Source organism: Athene cunicularia (genome assembly GCF_003259725.1).
Source record: "Athene cunicularia isolate RWA chromosome 1 unlocalized genomic scaffold, athCun1 chr1_part1, whole genome shotgun sequence".
Taxonomy (NCBI): Eukaryota; Metazoa; Chordata; class Aves; order Strigiformes; family Strigidae; genus Athene; species Athene cunicularia.
In genome coordinates this window covers 39,449,433-39,471,733 of record NW_020799091.1, presented here as the reverse complement: position 1 = coordinate 39,471,733, position 22,301 = coordinate 39,449,433, and the positions used below count along the sequence as shown (strand labels likewise).

The following is a 22,301-nucleotide window of genomic DNA, read 5'->3' as shown; positions in this document are numbered from 1 at the left end:
CTCTCAGAACAACTTTATTTTCTGAGCTATGGGTTTTTTTTCCTTTCCTAATTTTTAGAAGTCCATGTGCAAGAGTTACTCGTACATTTACTATTCTCTTGAAGCTCTTGAAAGAGAATGTGAATGGCAAAAGGACTGTGGAGCCACCATCTGCAAAAGGAGGAACTGCTTCTTCCAGTGTGAAAATCTCCATAGCTTCATCTTTGTCCACCCTTGCCTTCTACAATACAGGTCTTCTGAGGAAGGAAGGTGACAGGTAGACCACGAGGTTTGCAAAGCTTTGGAGGAAGCAGTAGACTTCCACTAGTGTCTGCTTCTGGTATCAGTCTTACAGACCCCTGAGCTTATTCCTATGGGTTCAGATGCATTAGAAATAAATGAACAAAGGATTTTGCATGAGAGGTTTCTGTTTACTTTTCATCTTTTACTGTACTTTGGATGACCTGGCTTTTTATAGGGACAGTAATCATCTAGGTGAGTATTATGAGTCATCTACTGAAAAATAAAAGGTTGCTCTTCTCTGTTAAAAAAAAATATCTGCTATCCTTTCTGAATATGAAGAAACTACAAAAAAAATATTCCATATGCCTACTTTCTATAAAAATTATCTGCATAATAATACTTCTGATGAGTATTTGTTGACAGGTTTGCTATCAAGTGTTTTAAATCTAAAATTTGAAATTATTTTTGCACTGTCAAGGTTACTCTACAGATATGTAGAAAATTATTTTTTTGCTTGTGCTTGTAGGAATGTTTCATATACTTGTAGCTGAACTCTTCTTCCTTACCAAAAAAGATATGCCCTATATTTTGAATGCATATAACCTTTTGAAACTTGTAACTTGATGAAATCTATTTGGACTTGTTTTCATGGATCTAGCAAAACAGAACTCTGTGATCTCAGTACTCTTTTTTTGATTAGTATCAGGTTGTAGTTCAAAGCCTTCATAAAGCTCTTCAAAGAATGTACTAGAAGAATTCACATTATTAGTATTAACTAAAAGACTTGCTATATTTCTTTTTTTTTAAATTTTCAAAATGAACAAAAAATATTTCACTGAAATATTTGGTAAAATCAAGTGAACACAAGACACCAATTAATAATAACACTGAGCCAGTCTGATTCAGATGACAGACATAATTTTGGTTTCATACAGTAAAAGTTACATTAAAATGTAAGTCAATGAGAACACAGCTTTCCCTGTGTTCTAAGAAACTTGGCAGCCTTCACTAGGGGCATTTCTACTAGCTATAATCATTGCATTATTATTATTTCTTGCATTCCCTTAGCTTGGGAAACGTGATGAGTAAGAGCAGTCTCATAATGTATATTGATCACCCAAGTATTAATCTGCTCAAACAATATTTACCATTTGCTTAGCACTTTTAATTTCTTTAAACATGAAAGCACTTTTAAAAGGCTGGTGGGTCTGTATTTTTCCATTTTACTTGTGGAAAAAATGAAGCAGGGCACAGCTAAGTGACTTTCCCAAGTCATGACCTCAGAAGGGTGACTGAAGTGATTTGGGCTCTCATGCTTCCAGGGCTGGAAGGGGAGACAAACTTGGCCAATTTCTCCAACTGTGGTTGTGCCTGCTCTTTCTATAAAAGCATATTTTTGTGTAAATGCCTCTCTAGATATTTATTCCTTGAAAATAACAGCTCCTTCCATGCTTGTTCTATCTCACAGCTTTTTCCTTTCTACCTGTCTTCGTGCCATTTCTAGACTTGAAAAACACATGCACGCAAATCAACCACTGAAGATTTCTAGGGCTGAATATGAGGTTTTCTTGTTCATCCTCTTGATCGTGGCATACAGTCAATCTTATGAAAAGGTGCTTGTAGGGAAGTCTAGTTCAGCACTTCAGCATTACCAGACACAGTACTTCATTTTTATCTCTTTCTGCCAGTACTACAGCAGTTTTCCAGGGGGCTGGGATGTTGTTTTGCAAGAGATAAGATAATATAGTGCACACACACTGTTTCCTAAAAAGTGTGCTTTCTAGCATACCACGTTGATAGCAGAGCAAGTAAACAACAATAACTACCTCTCTGGCGTACACATCTGCAGCTATCACTAAGGGACACTGCTGTCCAAAACCTTTTCTTCCATGCAGTGCTGCACAGCTGGGCATGGGCACTGTGATTTATGGTCCACTGACTGCAGTTCCAGCTAGCCTTCTTTGAACCAAATTTTGCTTTTAAAATGACAGGTCTCTGCTTTCTCGTTGAAAAAAAATCAACTGAGTTTTCCACCGGATTTGTAAAGTTCCAAAACCTTTGTTTCAGTAATAAATACTTTTTCCATAGAACTCTTATACATGTCAGGGGGGAACCATCCCCAGGCTGATTTAAAGGCAAAAGACAGAAATGGGCCACTCCAGGCTTCCTGTAAACAGTTTAGATGGGAACAATGCGCTAACAGTTCCATGCAGTTTTCAGAGGCGGCTGAATTTGCTGGATTGCTGAGTCACTGACAAGCTGTCGCATGAACCAGACAATAATTTCTTTCAATTAGAAACTTATACAGACAGGAATATCCTTCAAATATCACAGAGGTAAAATGGAAATTCGGCTCCATTTCGGAGACGGATTCCTCCACTGCTGAACAGCAAGTGCCAGATAATGGAGCATCTACTTACAGACATCAAACTTCTTGCCTTCTTTTCTTTTTTCTTTCTTCTTTTCAGTATTTCCTAACTATCTTTTCTAAATTCATTTTACTGTTGGCTGACTGTCACTGGTTACCATAGCAACAACCTCTGGTAGCAGCAAGTCTGGGATGCCCGATGTGAGCATCTTCACATTTGAGCCTTGCCAAGGCTAGCTATTAATCCAGGGTTATATATTGGCTCAACACTATAAGATTGCTCTATTTTTTCCCCCTTTAGCTGGCTGCCACTTTGCTTTTCCTGAGTTGGTTACTTCTCTTTCCTCACATATCTATTGGTCAATCTGGTGTTAATTTTCATTCTTTGATCTTTTCGGGTTTGTTACTTTGGAGAACTGGTTAGCTTAAATATCTTTTAACAAAATAACATACAACATGACTGCATTAAAGAACCTCTTTTTCAATGTGGTTCTAAATAAAAAAGACGGATTTTATGTAATCTTCTCCTTTGGACAAATATTGACAGTTTATTAGAACAAATTTCACTTGCAAGCTGTTTAAATGCTTTGCATGGCATAACGATGGTAAGTTTTTTACTAGGGGAGAGAAATACATTTAATGGTAGCATGTTTGGAGACAGGCAACGGGTATGGAACAGATGTGAATGATGCAGCACTTAATGGCAGCAGTGGAAAGGTATAACAGCCTTTAAAATTTTTTTTAAACCCCCATACCCTCACCATAAACCAACTCCTAATAGCAGTTGAAACCTTGCTGTAAAGCAGAAGTAGCAAAGTGGTTAAGAGTAGTTGGCTGGGAAATAAGAGCTGAAAGAGGAAACTGCAGTGCAGTGATTGGTTTGATTTGCTGAATAAATTGCTATGTTCAGATTCAATTTGTATCAATAAGCAAAGCACTGTACACCTGCAGAGGCTGTCACACTTGGTATCCAAAACTCTGACACAGGTAGTCTTAAACAATCTTTTTACTGTTGTCAATAATTAAAGCCAAAAAAACCCAAATCACCCCACCAAAAAACTCCACTAAACTTAACAGTATTTGCATTTTTATTCCATATACATGGGAAAGGAGAGTAATGTTTCTTTGGGGTAATTCCTTAAAAAACACAATAGTTTTTATAAATATAAGGAATATTGTAGTATTCTCAGTGGATTATTTTAAGAGTAGCCAAGGGGTACTGTTCATTCTGTAGAAGTATTTCTTTTTATTAAACGTGACTGAAAGCTAGAAGCATAATATGCTGTCTCCTTAATACAGTGAAAATTGCACTTTGATAATTTGCAACTATGATGTAAAATGAGTAAATGTGAAGGCTTTTACATTTGCACCCAGGCAATTGATGTTTATCCATGTTTGCAATCCCTGTAGCTTTTCAGGATTGAGAATAGCTAGTTTCTAGGGAGTGCTTGGGTTTTATTTTGGTTTGTTTCTTTTTTTTTTTTTTTGGTCTCAAACCTCTTTGGATATGTTTTGCAATGAACAGTTCATTCAAAATCTGAACTCTCTGGCTTTTTGTTTTTTTGGGTTTTTTTGAGTTGGGAAAAATCCCTGCAGTTTTGTTTGGAAGCTTGAGTTCAAACCGCTGTGATGGGAGTTTTCAGGAGAAAGAGGACTGTACTCTTATAAATTATTGATGTAGAATAATATTTCTGGAGAAAGGAGAAGGATGAATCTTGAAAGGGGGTATAATGGCTCCAAGGTGTAAAAGCTTATTTGGACCAACCCTGGTAGATTTTATGGGAATTCCTCAGGTATTTAGAAAGTTGCAGACCTGACTGAGAGGCCTAACGGCTTAATATTTTCTATTAGGGAATTCAATTTATTTCTAGTTAATTATTTTTTTGAGAAAGTAAGTAGGGTGAGTCGATGTTGAGTAACTTCTGTCCTGACTCTTTGAGCTGCTACACTCATAAATTATTTTAGTAAGAATTCTGCAGATTCTATTTCTTATGGTAAACATGCATCTTTTTCTGCAGCCCAGCACTAAGTACAAACTTTGAAATGTTGCTTATTAATTACAGTTGACACTTGTGAGCTTGAGGTCATGCTACGTTTTGAAAAGATGCCTACATGGCAAATTTGAAAAAGCATTTTTGGCAGCTACAACCCAAAAGACCTATGGACAGTTCTATAAACTCGTTTTCAGCTTCCTTTAATATTAGTTTAACACTCTGATGTTTAATCAAAGTGTTTGATATTTAAATATTAAACACTGCCATCTTCCTCTGGACACTTAAGCCAATATTAAAACAGAATGAACATGAGCATCTTGTTTAATTATTGTTAATGGTCCAGGCCAATTCCAAGACTGAAATATCAGCACTTATTATACATCTAAAGGAAGCGTGATTCTATTTATTCTTGTTGACAGGTATTTTCATCATGTGAACTTAAAATATTTTGAGCTTCTGTAGACTTCTTCAATGGAAAATTCCTTTACACTGGAGGGAAGTTTGATGTCAGGATGAAAATGATTCTCAGTTTTTGATGACTGACAGAAAGAAGGTCTCCTTCCTAATATAGATAAGAGTGACAGTCTTTGGTCAGGAGTATGTTATCAATTTGGGATATATATCACCGAGTATTCTGGGCTAAATTTTTAGAGACATGTAGTTTTGCCCTGCATCTAATATGAGACCTTCACATTGTAGGTTAGTAGTCTTAAAAATACCCAAAATAGTATAGAAAATTAGTCTTAGAAATTTGTGCTTCCATGCAAAACTATATATTGTAAAGCTATATGTAACTACCCGGACTTACTGAATCTTCTACATTTGAGGAGGTGGGAGGAAACCAAACAAAAAATCAAACAAAGAAAAAGGGGGGGAGGGGGGGAAAGCTTGGCTTCAGTGCTGATGAAATTCAGAAGGCAGGCAAAAAAAAAACCAAAAAGGCAGTACAGGAAAGACCTGTGACAGAGGGTCTGACCAGTCTGTCTGTTAAACTGGGTTAAATTAAGTTCTTTAACCTTAGTCTCTAACTTTGTTCACAGACTTAGTTAAATTGGTGGTAGGCTGGCTCACTATACTTCCTTCAGGCTACACAGAAGGAACAATTAAACACTCTTTTATGTAGTCCCTGCTGGAAACAGTAAAAGCTGTGCCACAAAGTGTTTGGCTGCATGGCATAACTTGTACCTACCCACCTGAAGAAATAAAAGGTATTTCTGAAATAGAAGTTCAGAGGCCAGTGGATTTATTGGCTTCAGCTGTGAAGGTGAGTGGCTAAAAGCAGGAGCAGTAGTCATGGCCATTCGGCTGTTAATATGCCAAAAAAACAAACCAAAACAGATCTTTTTGTGTTCTGTGATTTATTTTTTTTTTCTGATAATGTTTATTTCTGAGTACGAAAGCTGTATTTTCTATCTAGTTTTTAGACGAAGTCAGATGTCCTGGCATTTAAGTAAACAGGATTGTGTGAAGGAAATTTTTGATGACTCCTTTGTTTCTCCTAAGAGAAACAGCAAGCAAGTTCTCTAGTAAGGGAAAAACATTCAAGATAAATATGCATGACAACATTAACTGTTGCAGTATGTTAAAAACTCGATGGATTGTTGTACTTGTGTCATGCTTCAAAAGCATGATCTTTTCTTATATTGTTTTTAATACATCATTTTGTTAGAAACGCCATGGATATTCAGCACTTGCCTCACAGCAAAATGTTGGCCTGAATTCCTGTCAAATCTCTGGTCATTTATAGAAATCTTTAAGGCACTTTAGCCAAAAGGGATTTGGTCTTGTGATGCCGGTGTGTGCTGCCAGCTTTTATTGGTTCTTGGTGGATGGGCTGTTCACTGCCTTCCTCTACTTTTAGGGAGCTTTTCTCCTTTCAACCATGTTGTTAAAGAAGGTGAGGAATCTCTTCCTACACATCTTTATTGACTCTCAAGCTTTTGAGTGAAGGAATAGAGTCTTGAGTTTTGATTTCTTGTTGTTTTTAGAACAAGCAGACAAAAAGCATTGACTTATTGAACAAAAGAGATCAGGCTTAGATGATAATGCAAATGATGATTCAGAAGAGGTTTTAAATGAAATGCCAATAAATATGATCACAGGTCATACCTACTCAGCTATTTCTTGATCAGTTGGCACAGCTCTGTATGTGTGTGCTACCCAAAGCCATTAAGCAATTTGTTTGCGATGAAGACGATTAAACTGTAGAAGCCAAATGCCTGAGACAGAATTACTGTACTAGTCATGCAAATATTCCTTGGTGTATAGAGACAGACAGCTTCCTGAGGCAGTGGCTTCTTGATAGGTAAGGTAAAGACCTACAAGTCAAGAAGAATTGAGAGGATATTCAAGGGTCTTTCTGTTTTCCTTGATAGTGAGGGAAAGGATAACTAATGAATAACAGCAAACCAAATGGAGCAGTAAGAGGTGAGCGGCTTTTTCTGCCACGTGATGAACATTTGTTTCATTCATGTATCATAAATCTCTAGCTTGCTGTCAGTGTTTACCTTAGTTTTCCAGTACAGAGCCCTGGAACATACCCACACTACTTGTTCTTGTAAATATCTTGAAATAGTGACTGTGATTCAGGCTGAGGTGAACAGAAAAGGAAGGGACTTCTAATTTACAGTGACTAGATAAGTACTGTTCATTACAGTTCTTTGTAAAGATTTATTTTTTTTTTCCCCCAAGGTGTACCCTGCATGTGCTGCTTCTTACTTTAAACCTGATAAAGCCATTTACATCACAGGTAGTTATGAGGAACAACCCTTGAGGCCTGATTTGCTACTGGGTTTCTTTAACATGGAGTAATACCAAAACACTAACAGATCAAAATGGTAGTATTTACATCGCCAAAGTGTGGGGGGAAAAAAAAAAAAAAAAAAAGCAAACCAGTACTTTATTAAGAGTTTGCTCATTAACCATCCTCAGTGATAAGATGTGTATCAGTTCTTGCAGAGACTGGGACATGTGGTGCTGGAGGGAGTTTACCTAAGGAATAACATTTCAACACGCCTGGCAGGTGGATGTCTGAGCTTTTTGAGGTGGGTTTGAGAATGGTTGCCGCTGTTAGCTTTCCTGTAAATTCTGCCCCCCTAGAAGGCTAGTGTTACTGCCATGCAAAACTCCAGTTGCACTTTCTTTGTCACAGGCATTTTAGAATGGAGTCACCTGGTAATTCCCATTGACCTCCCGAGAACTCATTTGCAAGACATAGTCATTTTAGGTACTTGACAGTGATTTGACTCATTATTATTTTGTTTCAATCAGCTCACATATTGCATGTCACAGCAAATTGAAAAGATTTCATAAACACCTGTTACAAATAGTGATTTCATGAGTGAAATTTAGGTCTAAAATGTTTTTAACCATGACTTTTTTATCTCTTGTTATTTTTCTTGTTGTTTTGTTATTGTTGTTGTTGTTTCTTATTTAAATATAAACTGAGAAATAGAGATGAGCTACTTGTTTATGAATGTTAGGGATCTCAGATGATGGCCACTTGATTTTTTTTTATATTCAGTGATTTTTTGTTTTTATTTTATTTTACTCTGTATCTTTAATTGCCAGATAACATTATTTGCAATGATAAGTGATGGCGGTAGTGAGTCCCACTAGTGGCCATAACCTGTAACATGCTCAGTTTGCATTCTAATCCATTACTAGCAAGTGATGTTTTAGGTTCATTTATATGAAAATGTCATTGCATTTCAAATTTTGTAGTCCAGTAAGATATGCTAATTTAGAGAACATAGGGATTTACAAAATCTTATGCTTTAAAAATAATGAAAGAAGTTTGCCAAGTTTCTTTTCAAGCAAGTCTTTGCAGAGTGAAAGCAAACTACATAGACATCAAGAAAGTGGAGTATGATAGATATCAAGAAAAACCTGGAACATTTATATTTTTTTCATCAGATACATAGTTTGAAAATGTCAAACAAAGGCTATGTTGTTCTTTACATTTTAACTAGAAAATTCTCAGCGATATCTAGGTAACAGGAAGAAAATATTCATGGATTGTTATAGTCACAGTTTCTCTCATTTCCCAAAATGCACAGCTGCTGTGTCATTTTAAGATTTAGAAGTCACTGCATTTACGTTTTAACGATCAATGGCAGCTGTTGATCTGAGTCATTAATGAGATTTTGACTGCATCTGCATTTAAACCTTGTATATTCTGCAAGAGACAGACTATGCTTGGAAAATGAGATTTCTGTCATGGTAATAATAAAGAGTTTTACATGCTCAAGCTGAGAGGATTCACGAGAGTGAATCTGCTCTACCCTGTGGAAGGTTACACAGTACAAACTTTCTTTTAAATGAGAAGGGGCAGAGGGAGAACTCTTGCTGCGATTTCAAATAGAGCCCTTTGGTCTATAAGCACATAAAAAATGGCCCCTAGGTGAAGGCACCTGCCACTTCTATGTTGAGAGTAAAGTAGTAGGAAAGTCTCCTCAAAGTGAAATGAGATTTTGTAGCTCTCTCATTTATTAAAATGCTATCTATTACTTCCTTTGAGGGCAGCAGAGTACCTTGAGAATGACAGATTGAGTGCATATAGTGTCACTTGGGGGATGTTTAATATAATGTCATAGATATTTGGGTATAGTTAAACTGCTCTTAAAAATGGCAAATTATGACCTTCACAAACAATTTCCAAATTTTAATTCTGTTCCATATAATCCCTCCTTATAATAATTAAGTGTTCTTGGTTTTGGTGTGTTTTTTTTGGTTTTTGGTTTTGGTTGTTTTTGTTTGTTTGTTTGTTTGTTTTTTAAGGCTGTAAGTATCAGTGGGTTTCCAGATCAGTAATAACTTGCTTACACATTAGTAGAGAAAAATATAAATCTTTATCAAGCTACAGAGTGAATTTCTAACAGGGTTTGCCTTCTTGCACACTTCATTCTCTGATGTATGTATTTCATTAGCCTTTCTATCCTTTCAATCAGAGACTTGTTCTCTCTACTTTAGATCCTTGGGAAATTGCTCCAGTTAATTTCTCCTTGCCAATAGGCTAAATTAAATTCCCAATATAACAAAAAGATAGAATTTTCCAAATTAGAAGTTGGTGAATATGTGCAAAAACCCAGAGTGAACCATAATAAAGTTTTCTTGTAGAAGTGCTATGATGTTGGTTTTTGTTCTACTGAACAAAGAGTGGGCGCCTCACTGGATTCTTAGTAAAGCTGTATCATTTTCAGGTGATTGCTTATTATAGCCTAAACAGGACAACTGCTGTTGCAAAGTCCAAAGTACTGCCCATTAGGACATGTGAGAAGTAGCTTGGAAGAGCTACAGGAGGATACTGACGTGAATTTTTACAGAATGTTGAGACCAACCTACTATTTCAAATATCTTACTTTTGTGAAGACTGAATCTGTAAATCGCCCGGGACATTAGATAGAGAAGTAGCACACAACAAAGTCACAAATCAACTAAATACTAGCTTTCTTTCAGACAATGTACATCTGTTACAGATTTCTGGTAAGGCAAAGAGTGACAATCATAACCACTACTTTAGAAAAACTTTGCTAAAACATCCAAAGTAATGAATAATGGTTGTTTTATAGGTTATTCATTATTTGAAGTTAACTGTGTTGGAATTAGTCTGTCATGGACAGTTTGGAAACAGATGCTACTTCTAATTTGGCTAGAGAAATTAAGTACAAAGAGAAATAATGTTAAGTTTGACAGGAACAATAACATCTTTTTGTTATCTCTCACGAATTCTGTACTGCTGATTAAGATTATTTCCTCGTCCTATTTGTCCTATACAAATCTTTGATTTGGCCAGATGCCAGGTCTCAGTTCTTCAGAATCATCATCTCATTTACAGCGGAGAGATTATGCTTTGACTTTTGACATACTACATTGCAACTGCAGCCTGTGTTAGCAGTAAATCTTGCCACTTGGGCATTTCAGAACTTCATAACTAGTGAGAATTAATAATTTCGTACAAATAACTGAAATTGTAGCAGACTCATTCCCTTGGAGAATTTATGACTATGTGATTGTGAGTCTCAGTTCTGAGCTTGGGTAGAGGACAGAATATCCATAGCCCAAATGTACCTTACCTCATCATACAGGTGTTGAAAAACTTAGACTGTAAAATGTTTAGAACTTTTCCCACCTCTACTCCTTCATCCCAAGTCAGGAGTGCATAGAATTATAGAATCATTTAGGTTAGAAATGACATTTAGATCAATGAGTCCAACTATTAATGTAACACTGCCAAGCCCACCATTAAACAATGTCCCTGAGCACCACATCTACATGTCTTTTAAATACCTCCAGGGATGGTGATTCAACCACTTCTCTGGACAGCCTGTTGTAATGCTTGACCAACCTTTTGGTGAAGAAATTTTTCCTAATATCCAATTGAACCTACCCTGGTGCAACTTGAGGCCATCTCCTCCTGTTACTTGTAACCTGGGACAAGATACTAACACCCACCTCGATACAACCTCCTTTCAGGGAGCTGTAGAGGACGATGAGGTCTCCCCTCAGCCTCCTCTTCTCCAGACTAAACATCCCCAGTTCCCTCAGCTGCTCCCCGTACGACCTGTGCTCCAGACCCTGCACCAGCTTCGTTGCCCTTCTCTGGACACGCTCGAGTCATTCAATGTCCTTTTTGTAGTGAGGGGCCCAAAACTGAACACAGGAATCGAGGGGCGGCCTCACCAGTGCCGAGGACAGGGGTAAGATCCCTTCCCTGTCCCTGCTGGCCACGCTATTGCTGACACAAGCCAGGATGCCATTGGCCTTCTTGGCCACCTGGGCACACTGCTGGCTCATATTCAGCCATCTGTCAACCATCACCCCCAGCTGCTTCTCTTCCAGTCAGCTTTCTGGACACTCTTCCTCAAGCCTGCAGCACTACATGGGATTGTTGTGACCAAAGTGCAGGACATGGCACTTAGCCTTGTTGAACCTCATACGGTTGGTATAGGCCCATTAACAGCCTGTTGAGATCCCTCTGTAGGGCCTTTTTATCCTCAAGATCAACACTCCCACCCAACTTGGTGTTGTCTGCAAACTTACTGAGGGTGACTCGATCCTGTAGTCCAGATCATTGATAAACATGTTAAACAGAACTGGTGCCAATACTGAATAACACCACTTGTGACCAGCTGTTTTGCTGATTAAGGATACCGATTAAACTCACACACCAGAGTGAAAAAAGTAGGCGTATTTTACTGGTGATAACATGTAACAGTGTAATACAGAAAACATGCAGTAAGAAAAGGCAGAATAGTGCACCTAAAGCAACAAACAGGAAAATACAGGGTAATGCATCAAATCATTGCTACATGAGAGAGAGAATAGTGATGAAGAAAGCTCCATCACCACTTGCATACGTTCCCATCACCCAGACCCGCAGTGGCTGGGCAGCCCCGGTTACAGCGAGGGTTTGGGGAGCCTGTCCCGGCAAGGGGGAAATCCTACGCGGTGCCTCCACCCGTAGGTGAGGCTGCCAAAGTCGCTGTGAGCGGGTCCAGCCTGATATACCAGAGATCGACAGGCCGGAATAGCTGGCACCTTTGTTTTGAGCAGAAAATTCCTGGTTTCATTCTCCTGTTGGATTCCACCCGAAGCCTGGCCAGGGCTGGGGGGAGGGAACCAAGGGAGTTTCTAACAAGGCCAAATACGTGGGTTCTCAGCCTTGGACAAGGCTAAACGAGGGAAGTTGGGTACATTCTCTCCTCACTACTGATTATATTTTGTCTAAGCTGCATCTTTCACTGGCAAGTTTATTTATTAATGATTACATACTAAGTCAGCAGCTTCAGCTTGGGGCCTGTTGTTGAGGCTTCAGTATTTCAATGCTTCAGCACTTTTTACCTCAGCACAAGTGGGTTGTTATAACTTAGTACAATACCTACAGCACAGTGGTTGTCAGTTATAAAATATACAGGATTCATCTATAGGTCAACTCTGGCTTGGGCCTGTTGTCCAAACCTTAGCACTTCACCAGCCACCAACTGCATTTAACTCCATGCCACTGCTCCTTGGACTTGGCCATCCAGCCAGTTTTCTACCTGATGAAGTTTATGCTCATGAGTTCAAAACATGAGCAGCCAGTTTCTCCAGGAGAATTCTTTGTGAAATGGTGTAAAGGCTTTACTAAATTCTAGGTAAACAACATTCACAGCCTTTCCCTCATCCACTGAGCAGGTTTCCTGGTCATAGAAGGAGATCAGGTTAGTCAAGCAGGACCTGCCTTTCACAAACCCATGCGACTTCACCTGATAACCCAGTTGTCCTGTATGTGCCACGTGATGAAGTGCAAGATGATCTGCTCCATAACCTTCCCCAGCACTGAGGTCAGACTGTCAGGCCTGTAGTTCCCTGGATCCTCCTTCTGGCCCTTCTTGAAGATGTGTGTCACATTTGCTAACCTCTAGTCAACTGGGACCTTCCCAGTCAGCCGGGACTGCTGATAAATGATTGAAGATGCCTTGGTGAGCACTTCTGCCAGCTCCCTCAGTACTGTTGGTTGGATCCCATCTGGTCCCATAGACTTTTGTGTGTCTGAGTGGTGTAGCAGGTCACTAACCATTTTCCCCTTGGATTATGGGGGCTTCATTCTGCTCCCCATCCATGTCTTCCAGATCAGGAGGCTAGGTACAGCAAGAACAATTGATTTTATTATTAAAGGCTGAGGCAAAGGAAGCATTAAGTACCTCAGGAGTTACACTGGGAAGTCACAGAAGCCTCTTGTGATACAGGTGTCCACTTGCTTCCTCTTCTGGTGATGTAACTGGCTGCTTTCTACTTTGAGATCTGGAAGAAATGAGTGAGCTAAAATACCTGTTCTTATGTCTAAACACTGGCAGTTTTTGAGGTTAGGAGAAAGGAAATGAAAAGTAGCTCAGGAGAGAGCTCTGGTTACCATGAACTGAAAATCCAATGAATTTCATAAACTAAGTAAAGGAATGATCCAGAATGTCTATCTCAGCAGTGGTTCAACAAAGTCTTATCGCCCCAGATGTTGCTTTGCTCTTTCATAAATCCTCTTTCTATCAATGGGAACAGCAGGGAAAATAAATAAACAAAACAACAACAAACAGAAATTCTATGTAGAAGTTTTCCACTGCATAGCATAAGATGACCATTCTGTAATGCCTGTTATAAACTTAGAACTTAGAAAACTGACTTTTGTGGTTAAATAACTATTGGCTAAGAGCAAAATCATGATTTCAAGCCTCACACTACAAACAACTTACACATGTAAGTAGTTAATAGCATGGTATTAATTATATGGATAAAGGTTGCACATCTGGGCCCTTGGGCACTTTGGAGTCCTGAGTAGAGGCTGATTTTGAGACATGAGTAGTTTTGTGGAAGCCATTACAAATTTGATACTACTAGCATTTTTTAAGTGGAAAAAAATAATGTTAATTCCATATCAGACACTTGATGTGGACAGAGGAAATAGTAACAGATCATAATCTGTGCAGTAATACCAAGTTAAGTTTATACTTGTACAGTGGAAACAGAGAAATTGTTATTATCTTTGCTATTGCTGGGACCCTATGGTTTATTTTAGGATTAAAAAAAAAAAAAAAAAAAGAAAAAGGTATGAATAAACCCTATATTTGAGTATATTTAAGTATTAGTTATATTTAGATTTACATTAAGTATAGTTAAGTTTTTTCAATTGCTTGACTCTTTTCATGGAAATGTGACCTATATCCTGATGAAATCTACAAAATAAAAAAAAAAAAAGCCGTCCTTTACCATTGATGTCTTCCAATCACACCATTTCTGATTGAAATGCCTGAGAATAAGGAGCTTTTCAGCCTTAGGAAAACCAATTCAGAACCCTTTAAGCATATCTCAATCTCCTGTAGTGAGGGGAAAAAACTTCACTTTTGGATTGAGGATAAAGTGTAGTGTATGCCAAATCCCAAATAATGTGTAGAGAAAGTGATGAGCAAATGAAAGAGTTCTACATAGAATTAAATATGATTGTGTGTATTATATACATAAAGTTGTAACAGACTGGAGAGCATAAAGCTGAGTAGGCCTTTGTTTCAGTATGCTCAAGAGCATCCCAAAGTTTGACCTTTGGTCCTGAAGCCTAACTTGTAATTAGGTAAGTGACATTTCCAGGTTTGGAAGGTTCACTTTTTGGAAGTGCTGAATGGGGTCTTGTAACATTCTGCATATTCATTTTTTTTTGTCATTTAAAACAGACATGAATTCTCTTTTCTGTTTTGAAAAGACACTTGCCATAATGGAATCAGATATGATATACTTCTCATTGGCACTTCTTTCAAAAATCATTTTCAAGTATACAGTGACACCAAACAAAAGTGTGCACTTTCTTCAGCTGAGATGCTAAAATCTATCCCATCTACATTTAATTCCATGCACATTTCTACCTAATCTAATTGGATCTGAACTTCTAACATGAGAAGATTGTTTTAATGGTAAGAAAAGTGTATTTATTTGTCCATACCAGGCACAATGTATAGCAAAATAACACACACCCAATATGAGGTACAGGGAAAAAAGCACAATATGTTGCTTAGATTTAATATGCAAACCAAGAAGATAATATGCATTTGTGTAACTTGAATGAGGTAATGTTCTTGTGGGAAACCTAATTTTGCATAACCGTAATGAAATATTTTATCTTTTATTTTAATAGTTGGCTGACATTTACGCTTCTTTGCTAAGAAAGGGAAAGTAAATTAGTTGGAATAGTTTTCAGTAATTGTGTAGATTTTTCATATGAAAATAATATTTGACTTCAGGCCATGCTTTTTAACTGATGACAAAATTTAGAACAGAGGACTTCACTTGAAAAGGTAGGCTGGCAGACTCAAAAAGGTATCATGGGTATCTAGGTGAAAACTTTTTGTCGCAAAATAGTGATCAGTTAGCTAAATCTGCTCTTCCTGGTAAGATGCTCTGCTACTTCTTTCACAATATGAAATATTAAGAAAGAAGCTACCTTAAAGCTAAGTGGTTGTTAATAAAAATAAAACAGTATTTATGCAGCATTAGGGTATATTTTTTGTGTTTGTGTAGTATTTAATAAGAAAAAATATAATACACTCTTTCCAAAGTAGGTGGCTTTCAAGTTAAAGGTGTTTAATTGTTTCATGATTGTGGAATTGTTATCAATGAGAATTAAGTCTTAATAAAAATTTAAAAGATGAAGAACAATAAACTTACCAATTATCTTGAGCTCATGTTTGTAAATACTCATAGGCTGGAAACACCTCTCATATTCCTGTGAGACCAGCAGTATTCATACTTTCTATTATCCCACATAATACAGAATCCATCTCTTCTAGGCTTTCAAAATTAAGTTCCTTGTTGTTGCTAACCAGCTCCACCTCTTTTGCTATTGAACATTGTACTACGATAGCATATTTATGCCAGAGTGTGTTCAGTGCATATCCTGTGGATTGGATTCAGCCTAAAACCAGTCTTGCAGACTAACTGTAAACCCTCAGACGTATCTAAACCATATGGTGAGTGCAATGTGGGTATCTCAAAAGATAGCACTAACATGTAATCCTCATGGTGATTTGTAGCATTGTGCAGGATAAGATGGACAAGGTATAACATAAGATTTGTATGCCACTTTAGTATTTTTCCTGAAGAAAATGACAAAATAATCATAGGACCATGTTTGATTAGTGACACATGCATCTGAAAGTTGAAAATAATAAACAGTACCTTTTGCAGTAAAAGGAGCCTTGACGAGATTATCTAGCACCCTGTCCAATTCCATCTCGAGAACTTCCAGCTTGTGAGGGAAGGAGAAGAGACAAAGCACACCACATCTTTCTTTGTAGCAGCTAGTCACATCTTAGCTCAGTTAGGGCTGCCCATCGTCTCTCAAGTATTAATCCTGGGCCAGGTGTCTTCACAGTCTCTCTGCAGTGTCCGTTTCATAAGCACTGTCTGAATACAGCTTCTCTTCAAGGGAGTCACAGACCTTCAGCATTTTGTTCACCCAGCTAGCCCTACAAATGCTGCTCCTCTGTGTGCCCCCACTCCCAATATCTTCACTTTCTAGCTACACTCAAACCCCCACAGAACTTCTCAGGCTTTGTGCTGGGTGGGTGTGAGATGAAAGCAGTAGTAGCAGTTAATTGAACCTTTGTAAAGGCACCAGTATGGTTTATCTCCCTGCTATCTAGTTTAATAGCTTATACTGAATGAGGCCTCTGACAAGTCAGTTGAATCTGAATCTTTGAAAATTGTAGGTGGGTTTAATGCTATATAATTAAACTGGCTTTTAGTATAATACCAATAATAATAAATAGAGTACTACCATTTTCCTCCAAAACCTCTAACAGATACTTACAATAAAGGTTTTCTCGACCCCTGCCACCCCTCCCGTTCCAGCATTGAGAATGTAATGAAATTAATAAAAGTGGAAGGAAGAATTATTTGAAGATACTGTTCAAAATCAATGATCCTGCTTCTACCAAGTATCTTTTACACTCTCTTTTTGATTCAATTTTCACTTAACAGATCTGATTTGAGGAAAAGCTCTTTTATGCTTGTGACTATCATTATTTACTTGCACTGAAAGACTTCATATAGGAAAGAACTAGAGGAAGAAAAGCTAATGAATTAGAAAATAAATAGTTTAAGAACAAAAGGGGGAAGAAGAATACCTTATCTCTCTGAGCAGCAAGACAGCCAGAAAGGAGAAAAAAGTGTGGTAAAGAAAGTGTGGAGAACATAAGAAGCAAAGTGCCTCTTGTTTGGAAACATTGCATATGTCTTCCAGCTGCAAATGTCAATAGCATAGCTGGAGGTTAAGGTAGGTCTTGAAGACAATTGGGACACATGGAGTCAGTTGTGTAGCTGCCACAGCAAAAATGTATTTGGTTCTGCATCTAAAAATTTCACAGTTCCTCCAAACACATGCACAGTACTATATAGCTTATGGCAATGGTTATCCTAATTGACAATGTGTGATAAATCCAGTCAGCTAACTGGAATGGAATGGATTACAATACAGCATAGGACAATTTTTCTGCAAAAGACCGAAGTCCTAATACTAGGATCTCATAGGAGATACTGAGATACTAGGGTATTACTAGGATAATAGTAAATGTATCAGGATATTGATTCATTATTACACAGTCTACCTCCAAGACTGCCCAGATGTTTCAAGAGAAAATGCAGACAAAACAAGCAAAGCAAAGAACAAAATAGTCAAATAGCCAGATATGGGAAAATCCACTTCCAGGGAACTTTTCTCCAAATTCTTTTTGAAAGTATTGTCTTTTAAATCATGAAACATAGCACATAACCTCTCTTTCAAAACTTTTTAACGGTTAGCCTGCGTAAGATTCCCAAGAATATCAAGAGTTGTAAGTGCCAAGTCGTCCTTTGAATCTTGTTAAGGTCTTGACATCAGTGACATCCTGTGGCACTGAGTTCCATAATCTAATTATGTGCTGCATTAAAAAGTATGTCCTTTTATCAGATTTGGAGCTGCTGCTTTTCACTTTCACTTAGTGTCCTTTTGTTCTTGAATTATGAGATGCAGGACTACAGAAGCTCCTGATCTATTTTCTCTTTGCCACTTACCATTTTTATACTTTCATCATATCCCTCCTTATTCATCTTTTTTTTTCTAAGGTTAACAATTCCAATTTTTTTTCAATCTTTTCATATGAAGGCTTCTCTATATGCCTAATTATCACAATCACTCTTCTCTGAATGCCTTCTAATTCAGTAATATCTTTTTTTGTGATGGGGTGACCAGTACTTCACACTATTTGAGAGGAGGGAAAATTATTGATTCATATAATGACATTATATTTTCTTTTTTATTCCTCAACTCATTTCTTATGCATCTTAACATTTTACTTGCTTTTTTGACTGCAGCTGCACATCAAGCAGGGCTCTTCATTGAGCTGTCTGCAGTGAGGCCCAGGTGTTTTTCCTAAGTTAGTGCTCTTAATTGAGATCTCTGGTAAAGTGGATGATTTGCTACAGCTTTGGTGGTTTGTTTTTTTTTTGGGGGTGTTGGTTGTGGGTTTTTTTTTTTTTTTGGTTTTTTTTTTTTTTTTTTTACCAATATACATTACTTTGCATTTAAATTAATTTTTTTCACGGCTTTTAAGATGGCTCATCCATCAAGCTTGGTCAGGTACTTCTGAAGTTTCCTGTCTTCTTCAGATTTGGTTAACAGAATTTTTTTGTGTTATCTGCAAATTTTGCCACATTGCTCTTCACTCTTTTTTTTTAGTGATAATTAATATATTTTGAACACCTGGTCCTTGTATGGTGCCTTGAAGCACTCTGCTGTTAACTTTTTGCTATAATGAAAAATGACAATATACATGCTTTTTTTTTTATCTTTGAGCAAACTTTTGCTTCATTTTGCATCCTATCCAAAAATGACTTAGTCTCTGACTGAAATGGAGACTGAGTTAGTCTCTTGAGAGGATCATTGTTCTCGCCACATTTATTCAGTTACTCTAACAAGGTTAAGCACCGGATACCTTCACAATTAAAGCTAAATCTTTGAGAGACAACTATGCTCTTTGTGACCACAAGTATGGAAATTAAGGACAGAGGATGAAAAAGTAGTTAATTCATGCAGTATATTGGGCAGACACATTCAAAATTAAGATGCAAACGAGTTTTTAATACAGCAGTTCTTAACACTGTCTTGGTGATAATCCTAAAATCCAGGAATATGATCAGTCTAAATGGGCAGGAGAGTAAGAGTCTACTTCTTATGCCTAAGAATTTGTGCGAAAATAAGGAATAAAAGGAAACAAGTAGTAAGGTCTAGGCAGCTGTTAATTTTCCAGATTTTCTTTCAAAATCATATACAAACCAAGATATTTTAAGATTTGGAATCCCCAAAGTTTTTGTGGAAAAGGGGAAAGGCAGACTCATTTTGAGGCTTTATATGTCCTGACATCCCCTAGGCCTGCTTATATCCTGGTATCTCTCTCTCTTTCTCTCAAGTGTTCCCCACCCTCTCCCTGAGAGAGTCTATGTCTGCTTCATCAACCCTGAATGCCTACAGTATGCAACAGACTCTACCACCTTTCTTCACAAAGAGGATTGATTGCACAGAGGAAGGCTCCTCAGGCTGCTTGGGACACCTTGCACAGATGCATGCCACTGCCTTGAATTCAGAATGGACACTAAAAGAGATCCTGAACATATTGGTGGAAATGTGATCAGTCATCTGCAACTCAGACTCTACCTCTTTGGTGAAGGAACTATAAGGACAAATAAAACTTCTCATGATATTGCCAAAGATTTATCTGAAGGAAATACAGTATTTTCCATATCATAGTCTACCCAACCCTAAACCACACTATTTCGGGTGGCATGGAGGTTGACAACAGGTATTAAGTCTTTGTTTTCTGAATGAGCCTATTCAAATACTGGTAAACTCTCTACAACTAGTATTGGACCCTAGTAAGATTTGAGGGCAGAACATGGAATATAATCTATGGCCATCTGTGGACCAGTTATACATACATATAATTATGCACGCGTATATATTTCTGTGTGTATATGGGTATATATACACTATATATATTCTGTTTCCTTGAGCAAGCTATTTTGAGATAGTCAAATACAGGATACTGAGTTATAAGAAAGTAACAGTAAAACTTGCCACCGTGACCTTTTCATGCATAGCAACACAAAAAAATTATCAGTCTAATATAGCACATCAAAAATATAGAGTTTCTTATTTGAAGGAAGAATAGCAAGAAAACTTTGTGCTCTTCATTTAATTTTGGAAGGTTCTAAAATACCACAGTGCTTGTGCAGCATAGAAGGTGACAGGGATAGAACATAAATTGTACAGTCACACCTATTAATGAACATAATGTTATATTAATGACTCTTTTGAATCAAATATAAAAACAGGAATTGTCCTGTATGCCAGTTAGATAATTTAGATGAAAAATAAAGTATACCAAAAATATGAGATCACTGCAGTGAACAAGTCAAAGCTGAATGCTTTCCACAATATATTTGCAAAATAAGCAGCAACCTGATAAGGAGTTATGTAAGTCTTTACAGTTTTCCAGCCAAACCTAAGAAAATAACTTTAACGTTAAGTGATTGAAGGCTGAGTTTTACAGGAACAATGCATATGGAAAACAGTGAAAATACTGTGCATGCTGCTGGCTTCACCTCCGAAATATTCATGCTTTGCATTTGCTGTGGGTTAATATATATCTTGAAATGTGTGTGTATTCGGATAGTAGTAAAGATAAATATATGCCTTTCTAATGGTGTATTGCCATTTGGGAGAATATCACAGAGTACTTTTCAACATCTCTAGGAGGCTGTCACTCATTAAATGAAGCCTGTAGCCCAGTATTTTTCATGTAAAACCACCATGATGAAATGTATCAATAAATAAGCATTAAAATGCTGTCTGAAATAAATCTGTATCCTGATAATATTCCAGTGCAGAATTGGCATCTTTTTTTGCAGGGTTTTTCTTGTTCCTTTTATCTTTCTCTAGAACCTATATCAAAATTAATTTGAATATAGAAAAGATTTATCAGTGCTTTCCAGGAAGGCTGCTTGGTACTCTCCTTCCCTTAAAAGTCTGTGCATCCACCTCTGTACCTCAGACATCAATAGGATATCAGAACCCATGAGAGATGCTGCATTTTTCAAGTTAAATGTTTTAATATCTTCCCTCCCTCCATCCTGTTAGTCCTGGTAATGATTTCTTCTTGGGGAGGGGTATCAATGGCTTTAATTTTAATGTACAAGATAATAAGTGAAGGAACACAGTGGGAATAAGATGTGAACGATTATATGGGCTAACATACCTGTTTGTTTGGAAGAAGCTGTTTCATATCCTTATAACTGTGACAAGAAACCCATCAGCTTAAGGTCACAGGAGCTTCTATAACTATTGGGAGCAGGCTTGGGTGGTGGTTTTAGTACCTCTGCATTTCAAGTTCGTATAAACCCTAAAATCATTATGATTTCTTTTTCCTTAGGCAAAACAAAGTAATAGAATTACGAGGCACAAAAAGTAACCTTTCTGAATTTTTGCTGCTTTTATTTTTTTGCTTTTTCTTCCTGAGATTCACAGCTATAAAAAAGTTTCTGTGTAAGATCCTTACTCAACTATCCTGCACTTAATCAAGAACAGAGACAATGGATTGATGCTGCCCTTACTGGGGATTTTTCACATATATACAATCATAGACATAAACACATGCAATTGTTCTATTCAGTTCTTATGAATTCATTCAAAAGTAAAAATTGTGTTAGTAAAAATCAATGGGAATATTGTTTTTTACTTCATTGGAACACAGGTTTAATCCAAATGTGACAAAAATATAGTTAAAAAGCTGTTTTTTATGAACACTCTCAAATCACTTGTGATTTCACTTTTTTTTTTTGTGATGGCACTCTATTTTTCAGACATTGATTTTTTCCTGACAATTTTAATTATACTTGTCTATGTAAGACAAACTATGATCCTCAAACCATCCAGTCAAAACTCTCAGAGCAGAATTATATATAGTTCCCAGAAGAAAACAGCTGAAGACACTAAAGCTAGATGGACAGATACATTAATTATTACATAGACTTCAAATTTTATGTTTTTTTTTCCATACCGATTCTACTTTGCAAAATGGAGAATCTATCAAATCAAGTATTTGACAGGTAATGTACAAAATATCATGCCATTTGTCTGTTAGAGAAGAAAATACTCTCCTAGC

General features: G+C 37.2%; 1 protein-coding gene across 3 annotated transcripts in view; it reads left to right on the top strand.

Annotated features, from left to right (window-relative positions):
- The window catches only part of PCDH9 (protocadherin 9), a 704,699-nt gene that overhangs the window by 155,518 nt on the left and 526,880 nt on the right, over nt 1-22,301 (top strand). Inside the window, exon 2 of one of the 3 annotated variants that reach the window (XM_026868076.1) lies at nt 19,552-19,933. The exons of the other annotated variants lie outside the window; for them this stretch is intronic. Within the exon in view, the coding sequence (XP_026723877.1) occupies nt 19,552-19,572 (21 nt within the window). The 3' untranslated portion in view covers nt 19,573-19,933. Of the gene's footprint in view, nt 1-19,551; nt 19,934-22,301 lie in introns of those variants that run through there. 3 annotated transcript variants of the gene reach the window in all.